Genomic DNA, 12,993 nt, shown 5'->3' with positions numbered 1-12,993 from the left:
AGGATTTCATCCCAGGATATTTATGTATTATATTATGTTTTTTATGCATAATGACAGGTCAGTGGTGTGGTATTAGTTTATACTCAAAAAAACATTTGTCATCTACAAGGATATATATATATATATATATATATATATATATATATATATATATATATATATATATATATATATATATATATATATATATATATCTCACTGGCCTCCAGAAGAAAGGCGGGTTGCCGTGGAGGGTGGGGGGGCATGCATCAAGCAAACGAGCTAAACCGGTTTTCCAGCAGGTTTGACTCCAGCTCGACCACCCCACCCCATGGCCCCCTGAGTGTTCCTCTGAGTAATAACCCCAGGCCTCTCTCACAACCCTCACAGCCCTCTACCATCTCCTGCAGCAGACACCTCTTTACATCTTTTCCACCCCTCATCCTCCCGCTGACATCCACCACAGATTCTGCCACATATTCTGTGCCTCAGACCACACTGCAAATCACAGCGAGCCAGGTGATGAGAGAGCTGGAGAGGCTAAACCAGGGGAAAGCTGCTGGACCGGATGGTGTCAGCCCTCGGGTGCTGAAAGTGTGTTCCAACCAGCTTTGTGGAGCACTCCAGAATTTTTTCAACCTAAGCCTTCACCTTCAGAGAGTTCCAGTGCTGTGAAAAACATCTTGCCTGGTCCCAGTGCCTAAGAATGGGCATCCTGTGACTCCTAATGACTACAGGCCAATAGCGACTGGTCCCAGTGCCTAAGAATGGGCATCCTGTGACTCTTAATGACTACAGGCCAATAGCACTGACCTCTCACATTATGAAGGTGATGTAGAGACTGATGTAGACATATACCTGGACAATAAACTGGAGTGGTCTACAAACACTGGGGCCATTTACAAGAAGGGTCTGAGCCGGCTTTACTTCTTGAGGAGGCTCAGGTCCTTTAATGTATGTAACTGGATGCTCCAGATGTTCTATCAGTCTGTTGTTGTGAGCATCATCTACTTTGCTGTGGTTTTCTGGTGTGCAGACAGACATCACAGCAAAGGATACCGTCAGAGTGAATAAACTGGTCAAAAAGGCAGGGTCTGTTGTTGGCTCCATGTTTGCCAACCTGAAGGAGGTGGTTGAGGACAGAATGTTGACAAAACTGCTGGCAATTAAGGACAATGCCTCCCACTCCTCCATAAGAACTGGACAATCTTAAGAGTAGCTTCAGCAACAGACTCATACAACCACGCTGGCTAAGGGAACAGTACAGGAGATCGTTCCTGCCCAGTGCCATCAGACTCTTTAATATATCTGCCGCTGCCAGACCTGTGGTCTCTGAACAGGACTAAAAGCCTATACTATTTATCTGTTGCACTCCACATAACAGTACCCCTGAATACTTGCATTATAACACCATTGCTCCTTAACGCACCCTCTTAAACTGTGACATTGGAGCCACTGCACTTCTGTGTGTTTCTACCTCAGTTTTTCTTATTGTTTGTTTTATTTTTTTATTTTGTATTCTTTGAGGTACCTGGCTGCTATGACAACTGGGATTTCCCTTCTGGGATGATATATAGATAAAACATTTGGGAGAAATGTTGACTTACTAATCATGCAAAGCAGGTGCAGCAAGAAGATTACAAGACCACAAATGGTGTCAATATTATGATATATAACTTGAAGGCCAATCAATCAGTGCATACCTGTGCCTATGACAAAATAATGACTAACACCAGGCTAGAAATCTGGATCATATCTACAGTATATTCATCTTCTCATGCACAACAAAGCTCCTTAAGAGCCTGGACAAGCTGATGCTGTGGGGAAGGATGAAGATCAATCCTGCAATATCATAGTTCCTTTCACTTAGGAAAGGAGGACGGAACGACAGCATCGTCTTTGTGGAAGGGTGAGGGAAAACACCACTACTGGTGGAACATCCAATCTGAAGCCCTACCAGAGTACATACCAGAGTTCAAGACAGACAAATGGGGCCAGTGGTTGAGAAGGAACTCTCAGATGGGCTGACAAAGATTAACATCAGCCATCTTCCTGGAAAATGTAAGTGTATGATGCTATCATTTCACACTACGCAAAGTGAAGTTCCATCATCAGATGTCATCAGCTTGAACTGTATCTCTAACACCTACATGGAGGAATGGTTGGGCCTTCCCCAGACTCAGACCTCCTTGGCAGAATGTGCTACAGCTCCCACTGAAATCACTATGCCTCAGATAAAGACAGGAGAAAACCCTCCTCATCACACTAAGGGAATCCACTGACCAGCTTATAAAGGGTGAAAAGGTGGAGATCTGTATGAGGTGGATGGAGCCATCAGCAGGTTGCAGTACAAATAGAACCTGGAAAGACTGTAAGACAGTCAGACTGGAAGAAGCTGGCAGAACTGTTGGAGAAGTCCAGAGTTGGAGCAAACAGCTCCTCAGGTCATCAGTAACCACATTCCCTTTGTCAGACCAACAGGAAACTGGTAGAATACATCAGCAGGAAAATTAAGATCACTGCGTTCTCCTGTAACGGGATAAGAAACGCATGTTGAACTGGGCAAGCAGGTGATCTTTCCAGCTGAGCTCACATAGACGACGGCTCAGACAAGACAGTGTGATGTGGTCCTCAGCTGCCAAGAAGGTCCTCAGCATCCAGCTCACTATTCCCTGAAATGAGGGCATACCCGCAGCGGGAGTTCAAATGCGGACAAGGAGCTGGCACCAGAGAGGAATGAAAGCTTCTGCTTCTGAGGCTTCTGCAAGGTAGGTCAAAAGTAAAATAATAATAATAATTCATTAAGAAATAAATGTTTCAAAAAATCATAAGAAGAAGAAAAACATTTTGATTATTTGGATTTTATCAATTATTTTAAATTCTGAGATGCCTTCAGTGGCACATGGAATCTGCAGTTTTAAGTAATAAGAGATGCACATTTTTAAAGCATTTGTATTCACAAAACCTATTTTTTTATTTGTTTAACCAAATATCCCTTCCCTCTCTATTCCTCTCTCTCTCTCTCTCTCTCCTTTATGAACTATCCATCCCCCTCTTCCTCCTCTTCATTTTCCGCACACACCAAGCCCCCTTTCCTAAAAATGAAAACTGATTTCTCTCTCTCTCTCTCTCTCTCTCTCTCTCTCTCTCTCTCTCTCCCTTGGCGGATGAGGGTCTCTGGGTCTTTTGTTCATCCACCCGCTCATGTGGCCTCCTGCCGTTACCACGGCAACCGGGTGTATACATACTGTTGCTCCAGGAGAGGTGGCGAGATGGAAAGAGAACAGGGATGCAGAGGAGCCAGGAAGACGGAGCATCAAAACCCAAAATCAGCACAGACAAAAAGAGAGACGAGGGGAGGAAATAAAGAAACGGGCTGACATGATGTGATTAAAAAAAAAATTAGAAATGAGATGACTATATCTAAAAAAAAGAATGCAGGAATCCTTGAATACCTGCGTCCTGGAGGAGTATTGTTTTTACATTCCTATTTCAGTGTTCAGCATTTCTTGTTATTTCCATTTTAGGCAGAAGATTATCGCTTCAGAAACACAGCAGGCCTTTAATCAAATCATGCATTTTGAAACTTGTTCTCCCCAGTTCATGTCGGCGGCTGATTGTAAAAGTAACTTTTCAGCAAAAAAACAAAAAATAAACATTAAAATGGAAATTGGACTGTAGCAAGAACACTAAAAGAAGGCAGAAGCATGTCTCCTTCTCCTCACTGACTCAGAATTTTTGACAAGTTGTCCATGCTGTTAAACTTGTCTTCTTAATCATAATTACGTAATTGCTGTGCACCATTTGGCAAATATTTAAATGTTCTCATCTGCTTCTGTTTGTGTCTCTGCAAATCACCATAAGTCTTGTCAGTGAGAGTGGATTTTCAGACTGTAGACCGATTAATCAGGCTGTTTAAATGCATCTTCAGGTTAACCTTGGTTGATATCTGCTCGCATGAGGCCAATTAAAAAATAAATAAATAAATGCAGTCACATTTGACAAGTCGGCATGTCAGTGTGGCTTCATCTGAATAATCCTAGAGCTCCCTCTTGTGTCAATTTATATGCAGTCTGGTGCCTTAAAACAAGAGGAATGGGTTCTTTGAAACCGTTGCAAATGTGCCAGTGCCAGATATAAGGACACCTTACACGGTCAGACTTGAACAGAGACAATGCAGACAGTTTACAGTAAATTGCCTAATTGCAACAGATGTAAAAACATATCTGTAATATATACAAATGATGATTCAAATCCATATGGTTTTTGAAAAAAATAAAAAGGTCAGATACTTTTCTAACAGACCTCGTATATTGGCAATCACTTCCTTATCTCTAAAAATCACCATTAGTCATTGAAAAACTCATATTGGTTGAATAATGATCCGTGATCTATGGTCCAAGGCTTTGAAGCAAATCAAGACAAATGGAGCGGAGGGATGTTAAAAATGGTGTGACATATTTTTCCAGTTGCCATGATTGGGCTTGTGGAGTTTGTTGGGGGTTCTGTTATTGTATTGTTTTTTTTTTTTTTTTCTGTTGTTTTGTTCTTGCTTGGGTTTTGTGTTAAGGATTTTTCTTGTCTGGTGTCTGATGTCTGGTGTTTGATGTTGGGCGTTTACTTCCTGTCCTCCCTCCTGCTTGCCACACCCCGTTCCAGATCCTTCCTCCACACCTGTCATGCATTTCCTCTTAATCACTCCCTCTTTATTAGTTGCACCTTTTCCCTCACTTGGTTGTGAGATCGCTGTGCCTTGTGCCTCTTTCGAGCGTGTATCTTCTGAGTGTCTAGTCCTGTTTTTGCCTGCCGTTTTTTCGACCTGCCTGTCTGTTTTTGTACCCTGTTCTCCGCCTAATGCTTCAGTTACTTTTGTTTTTAACAACCAGCCTTTTTACATCCTGAACCCTGCTGGAACTGTCATTAAACCCTGTCAAACGTACGTCTGAATCCTGCAATTGTGTCCTACCACTGAGTCTGACAGCAGTAAATGATGGGGGTGGGGTGGGGGGTGTAATGTAGAAAATTTGAAAAAAAATATGGAGGAGGGAATCAACAGCAGGGCAAAAACAAATATCTTGAGAAAGTGAAACAAGAGGAGGGAAAGACGCAGAGACAATAACTATGTCTCTCCGAGCATCTTTCGCCACACAGTTGTCTGTGTTTGCTGAATTAGGCGCCCCGTAAGTATCCAAACCCTGCAGACAGCTTGCCATCTGCCGTGCTGGCTCCTCTCCAATGCTGCACTGTAGAGCCAAGATGGTGCTCAATCACACATGTTCACCAGAACTGCACACAAAACTCAGTCCCACATGCATGATTTATAGCATATCAACACAGACAGACTTTCCAGAGCAGGTCCATCTCTCTCTCTCTTTCTCTCTCTCTCTCTCTCTCTGTGTGTATGTCTCTCCCCCACCCAACCAATTCAAATCCTGTTGCTATTTTACCTTAAAAACAGGATAATACACATTGTACATCAATACTACATGTTTAAAAATATGATTAAATAGCTTACTGCCTTCCTCAATATGATTCAAGCTCTTAAAAGACAAATTTCTCTCAAAACAGAGTGTAATATCACTAAAATCAAAAGATTAGGTTGAGTGGAAGGGTAGAAAGATGGAAGGACTTATAAAAGTGTGATGCCTTTCTCAGTTGGAAATATCAAGCTTTAGTTTTATGTACTATCATGTGAGTACACTGCAGTACTTAATTAAATATATTACAGTAATTTTTTGGAATAAGGTGAAATATATATATACTACTCTTACTGTATGCTTTATCCAATACATATCCCATACATGCTCACTACAAGATGGGGAGGGTTTGTTTAAGAATAAACTTCAGGCTGCTGAATGACTTTAGAAGTACTACAATTTGAATGAGAAACCACATTAATTCAAGTGGTACTTCAGTCTTTACTGGAGTTAAGTGTGGTGTGCTGACCAGAATATAAACCTGGTCCAAGCTAAATAGTGTAGAATTTCATTCTGTTAAGGGCATATGTTGGATGGCACCTACCCAGGCAGAAAGCAGGTCCACCCCATCTCTTGAAAATAAACATCTACAGTATCTGCAGCAGACAGGTGAAACGTGGGCATGTCCTTAGTCTTCTCCAGCTGTTGGGGTCCTCGGTATTAAGGCACCTCTCCACTGGATCATGCAAAGACAATTGGACCACATGGTCACAATTTATAAGGTGATCTTCTTTTGCTTTGCATTGCATGTAAAGTGAAGTTTCTTTCACCTGTCACTCCATTGGAACCCAAGGATCTTTGATTCACCTTTTATTCCTTTGTTTCACTGTAAAGGTATCAGCTTCATAAAGCACCTCTGTCCAGCAAATTCATAACTCAAACTCTGACCAGTTTTCTCTGGATCTCAAAGGCCAAGGACCCAGAGACATGAAGATCACTGCCGGGATAAGTGGGGTAAATGAATGTCTCGGCAAGTTTGACACTTTCACCAAATACAGATACACCTCTGACGGCCAAGTCCAGAAAGTCATTGTCTTGCTCCAGGACAACTGCAAATGCAGATACTCTTGATTCCTCACTCAGCTTCTCAAATGCTGCAATAAGGTTTTACATGCATTGGTTTTACAAAAATCACAACATTACCCGTGAAGTCAAGGTCAGTAAACATTTCCTCACCTACAACACCTTGTAAGCCACCGATTTCCACAGACCTACCCAATACCTAGTACATGCAAGCACTGAAAAGGGTGGAAGCCAGAAACACATCCCTGATGGACACCAATATTCACTAGGGAAAACGTCAGTGATTATGTCCCCACTCTGCACGGCACTCACAGTATCTGTGAATAGGTTGACAATAACATGCAGCAATATGTCGCTGGCAGACTTTTACCACCGCAAGATAGCTTGTGGCATTCTGCTACTCTTTGCTAAACATCGCTAGCATTAGCTATTCTATTATCCCAAACACATCTCAATACATCACGGACAGGAAAACCATCTTAAGCAGGAACCGTCTCTTTGACATGAAAGACAAATATTCATGACAACATCAGTGACAACTACTTTTGAAAGAATCTCAGTGAAAATCTGGGTGGCTGAAAATGAAGTGAAACGGATGCAGTCTCATACAACCTACTTGGCACATCTCTGTAAAACATTTGTGCAAAGCTCAAATGCAAAAGAAAGTCGAAATAAACACGATTCTCTCAGAAGAACTCTGAGACCCAAATTTGTACATGAAGAAGGAAAAAAAAAAAACCTGAACCCCCGCCTGAGCTGCATAATGTACTTTTTAAAAATTTGTTTTGAATTCCATGGAGTCTGGAGTTCTCACTGCTGATTGGTCTGTAATCTATATTTAGCTTCAGGCTTCATCTCTTCAGCAGGACATCGGGATTACGTGAGCGTCTCATACGATATATTACAGATTACAAGTGATTATACAGACGTGTTTTGCTGTATAACCCTAATATCATTCATCCAACATGTGGTTCAACTTGACACTGAGACAGATGGTCTTCTCATTATTTCTGCACACTGATAAATTAAAAATCAAAAAGTGACCCATATGAACAAAGAATTAAACTGGATTCTTGGAGAACGTGACTCTTTTTCAGCTTTACCAAATAGACAAACATGTCGGCACACATATAAAAGCACCACTGTAATCAGAGATAAATGGGATTATTTGAGGGCATACGTTATTGCATCGCACAGATGTGCACATTGTGTGGCTGTATGTGTGTTATATGTGATCCCGCCTCATACTGATTCAAAGGGGGGGCGGACTTTAACAGGACATAGGAGATTGACACACATAATAAATATGTCGTTAATAACAGTGTATGTGTCAGTAGTGGAGTTGGGTTTTATAATCCTCAAGATTAGTGCCGGTGGATTGAGACTGAGATTAAACTCAGCACCAAGCAGGGAGTCCTTTTTATAGAACGATGGATTATTTTGTGTTGAGTGCGGTCTTAAATCCAAATCAGGGCAGAGATAAACATTTTATCAGCAAAGAGGCTGTTTTTTATTCATACTGTAGATGAGTTTAAAGACATAAATCAGTATCTGAATCGTTACCTCATTCAATCACAATGCAGGAATTGCAATGCAACTTGATGACAACACTGGACGTTACACAAAATACAGGGCATTAAATATGTAGATGATCCAGATAAAGAAATTTAAGCAGATTTTTTTAAATTATTATTATTAGCAAATATTTTGCTAGCTACTTGAATTAAACCTGATGTGTGCCGCGTGCATTGTGAGTTATCTAATCACTTGCTTGACTGATGTTAGTGAAAACTGCTGTGTCAAACTCCACAAAAAATAAGCACGTTCATCACAACAAATATATTTTCAAGACAGGATGTAACCTGAATTAGTGGTGGGTTTATGGGATTTAGTTATTGTACAACCAGGTGACAGCTAATTTGTCGGCATACAATCTACCTGGTTGCAGACGATCGTGTGATATACACATGTTATAAACCAGATTTAACATGAGAAGTGATCATTATAGTGAAATATTTGTGCACATGAGTGCTTTTCTAGTTTGATTCCAGTTTACAGATTACTTTCAAAAATTTCCCAACGCAGTGTTCTTCAGTTTTCTTCAGTTTGACCTTTAAATAGACTGTCAGGTTTTTATATTTCTGTTGAGATGTAAACAAAAACTGATATCGCCGGTGGGCAGCCGTTCACAGTTTTACAATCAATGCTTTGTGACATTTAGAGGAGGACAGGAGAGTGCATGTTTTTGTGTGTGAGTGTGTGTGTGCAACGAACCGTGCAGAAGTCGGAAAGGCAAGGTCAGTTTGGTCAAAGTCTGATTCTAAACAGCACCTGTGCTGTGCCCTGCTGCAGTTGGAGCTGTAAACGCATTATAATGACAACAACACCGCGTAATACACACACTCCCAAAAAGTGTACGGCGGCAGCATGTGTGAACTGCATTAACCTTGCACAGCAATTACTCTGGGGCTGCAATTAATAATTATTTTAATTACCAAGTCATGTAAGCACTTTACAATTAAAGTTGAATTGGCCAAGTGGTTAATGCGCTTGGTTTCAGTTCGGAAGGTTCTGGGTTCAAATCCCACCCCTGCCACATTTCTCCATGTAATGTGGAGTTGCGTCAGGAAGGGCATCCGGCGTAAAACCTGTGCCAAATCAACATGCAGATCCACCTTGGATTTGCTGTGGCGACCCCAAGTGCAAACAAGGGAGCAGCCGAAGGGACTTACTTTATATCAGAAAAAGATTCAGCCTGCTTTAAAAGTACGGGGCTTTTTTTTTTTTCCGAAATGACACAAATTTTATTTAAAGTAGAAACAAATTTACCATTGGCTTAAAACTGTAAAAAAAGAAAAGAAAGTACTTCACGAACAGTAAACATCTGATTTAGGAAGAGTATTTCAAGGGCTTTAAGGGGTGTGGCGGTGGCTGGTGTGCTTGGTTTCAGTGTGGAAGGTTCCCGGTTCAAACCCCATCCCTGCTCCATTTCTCCATGTAATGTGGAGTTGCATCAGGAAGGGCATCCGGCATAAAACTTGTGCCAAGTCTACATGCAAATCCACCTTGGATCTGCTGTGGTACTCCGACTGAAAACAAGGGAACAGCCACAAGGGCTTAGTTTTTATTGCAGGGGCTTTAAAAGCAGTATAAATATGTCGACCCCACCTCATGTCCAATAACCGCTGGGATAGGATCCAGCCCCCGTGACCCTTAACTGGAATAACTATGTTTAGAAAATGGATGGATGGATTATCTAAACTAGAGCTTCTGTTTTGAGTTGGGTTTTGGGGCAACTGTTGCATTGGTTGTTCTATTGCATTTGTTACATGTGCAGTCCTACTGCTCTGCTTTACTCTTTATTTACAGCACCTACCAACATGATGAATCTTAAAAAGCACTCTGCAGCAATCTATTCCACATAATACCAGTATTATATTACCACCAAAAATCAATGCACATTTAATGGAGTTATTCCAACTAATGGAAGCTAAAGAAGCTGAAGACATCAACAGGATGAGTACAATATCTGTTACGGAACAGAAAATTTAAAACATGAATTTAAAAAAAACTATGTCCTCCAACTGACAGACAGAAAGAAGGATCATTTTTGGCAAGAAAGTAGGACAAAACTCAAAAAGCCTTACACATAGACAGTACCTATATAGCATACCTACTGTATATAGACATAATACCACTGGGTCAGCCACTGACAACACTGAATTATTTCAAAATTTAACAATTATGTTTTATAATATTGCTCCACTTATTAGCATTCTATGACCTACAAACACAAACAAGCAAAAGTTATTTGGTATAATTTACTGTTTGTTATTGTCAAAACTCTGATAAGAAATGGTCACCATGACGCATTCTTGTTCCGATGCTACAATCGTCCGCATCGGCCCCGTCACGTTGGGTTAACACTTGTCAAACATGTCTACTCAAAGTGTCAGGCCATCGAGGGAGAACTTGAAGATGAAGACACCGCCCAGATGTGACTGTATGCACCTCGTGCCCCGGAGCTGCAGCTGACATCCATTTTTGTCACAGTAGAAAGCCAAGAATATTAACTGTCATTTCTCACAATCATGCTGCCACTCACTTTTGGTCGAAAATGTCTTCTTTATATCACATGGTATATAAGCACACTGATGATAATGTTTTGTTTTTGTTTTCAACATCTTCTTCAGGAGAAACTTTGTTGCAAATACAGAAAATAAAGATACTTTTGTATTACATGAAGGAAACACTAGTTTTTAACCTTCTAGTCTTTGAACACCAGTTAAAACGGTTAAAAGTGACTCCGGGGTTGAATTCATCAGTTGGGGGGGTGCAAACATGTCCCTCTGACCTATTTACAATTTGACATCTTTTCTTTTCAATCACAGTGCATAGCTCCCTTTTTTGTCAACTGTCCTGGTTTCTATTGTTCAAGCAGTTTAGGATATCTGGGATTATTCATACAGTACGTACAGTACATGTCCAGATGGACTTATTTCATTCAAATTATTGTTAACTAGTCATATTGTAGTATGTAGGGATGTGCTTCTCTCCCTTAAAAAATAATATGATAATATCTAGATACATGGGATACAATATGATTCCAGGACAATGGTTTTTATTATGGAATAGTTTGATTCAATGTAATTTGATTCAACTGTCTGATTTAATTCTGTTTAATCTGGACTCTTATTTTACATTGTGGATTAGAATGAACCAAAAGTCGCATTTCTTGCAATATATATTTCATGAAAAAAGAAGCCCCTTTCTCGTATTTTTACAATTGTGATTTAGCACATTGGTGCCTCCTCTGCTATGCTCACCTTATGTTCACCACTGGGGGCATCACCACATGCAGTAGTAGAAAGTGCAGCACAGAAGAAGAAGTCAGCTGTTGTTAGCATAGCATAAATAGTGTATTACAACTTTCTAGCATATAATGGATTCAGGTGGACCAACGAATTTTGTCCATTATAATCGAAATGCGTTATACATTTAAAATAGACAAAATCCGTTATATGTCTGTAACGGGTTAGTTACAGTCAGGAGGCACCGAATGATCTACGGGAATCCTGAATCAGGACCTGCCTCATTTAATGACCAGGTCAAAACTTTGTTTGGAAAAAATAAACACCTGCCTTAAATAAGTTCCAGACATTATGTGCATTAAAAAGATTACATTTAGACAAGCTTACTCTCTTTTTCTAAGTCTGCTGAGGAGTGGTAACTTATAATACTAAACCCTAATTTATGCTTCTGCAACTCTGTAACTCCGTGGACATGCAATGACGTTGATTTGTGCATTAATCTTTTAAAATTCTCAGTCGCATCTTTATGCAATTTGCCGCATGAACAGTGGCTTTTTATGGATTAATTTGTCCTTCAATGAGCTTCTTTATACAATCATCAACCTCCAAACCAAGTAAGGTGTACAATTTCCTCCATGAATTGTGGGTCATTTGAGTGTCTTTTTCTGACTCAGTGTTGTGAAGTTGGTCATATTTGCGGACTTTCCTACCAAAACTACCATGATCAAAATGTTATCGGCAGGCACACTGCAAGAACTTTTAAAATATGACGGAAGAGGAAGGAGTGGAACCAGAAAAGTAACAAATCACAGCCTTTTGCGTTGTCCTGTCGTTTAGCAGGTGTGCTGGTTCACATCCTTGCAGACGACTCTGATGTAAAGTGGTTTGGTTCGTCACACTTAGGGATATGTGCAAAACCTAACACCATATTACAGTGGCAGGCGCAAGCAGCATTTTGTTCATAATTGCCAGCCTTGAATTATGCCCTCGTTTAGGTCCCCTGAACTGAGCACAAGTTGAAAAAATAAAAGGCTGGTCTTTTAATCAAGGAAATACGATGCCCACTTTCCTTGAAACGGTGAGTGTCCATGTTGAACCTCATTTCGTACCTCTGTTACTGGACACGTCCAGACTGCTTTGTCCGGTACATGCAAGGGGTTCTTAATAAAAATGCATTGCATTGCAATCGGACAGGACGTTTTGTCCGATGTGAGCAAAAATCCATTATACAAAATCCATTATATACGGTGTTTATTACATATAAAACCATGCAAAAACATTGGGACTATTGCTTGTAAGTGCGAATATCCGGCGAGTTTTACTGTATTAACAAATAGGTCAATGTTACAAACTGAATGCGCATGTTCAACGGTGTGTAAATCTTGCTTGACCAAGACTGAAATCCTACTTATGCTATCGGCTTGGGGGCAAAGCATGATTCCAAAATTGTGACATTATAGTGATGCATCTATTATCAACCAGAAAGATCTTATTGTTCCGAGTGTCACTGGGGCATGTTTAAGGGACTTTGTCCACCCTTCCTTGGGCAAGTTATGGACATTTGCCGCAGTTTTATCCATAGTTTCAGCCATGTCTGTGAAGCGTGAATGTTCAACAACTGCTCACTTAACACTTTGCATCCCTGGGTGTTGCATGTGAGCAACTTCCAGAGCACTTATCATACACGCACTGAACAGTACAAC

At 40.6% G+C, this 12,993-nt stretch overlaps 1 protein-coding gene across 1 annotated transcript in view; it reads left to right on the top strand.

Moving 5' to 3' along the window:
- Positions 1–243: 243 nt before the first annotated feature.
- m1ap (meiosis 1 associated protein) overlaps positions 244–12,993 on the top strand; it is a 92,704-nt gene continuing 79,954 nt past the window's right edge. The window contains exons 1-3 of the mRNA XM_034165044.1: positions 244–573; positions 778–933; positions 1,016–1,141. Of these exons, the coding sequence (XP_034020935.1) occupies positions 244–573; positions 778–933; positions 1,016–1,141 (612 nt within the window). The remainder of the gene's footprint in view (positions 574–777; positions 934–1,015; positions 1,142–12,993) is intronic.

Source organism: Thalassophryne amazonica, chromosome 23 (genome assembly GCF_902500255.1).
Source record: "Thalassophryne amazonica chromosome 23, fThaAma1.1, whole genome shotgun sequence".
In the NCBI taxonomy this organism is placed as follows: domain Eukaryota; kingdom Metazoa; phylum Chordata; class Actinopteri; order Batrachoidiformes; family Batrachoididae; genus Thalassophryne; species Thalassophryne amazonica.
Note: the sequence above shows the minus strand (reverse complement) of the source record. Positions and strands in the feature narration are given on the sequence as shown.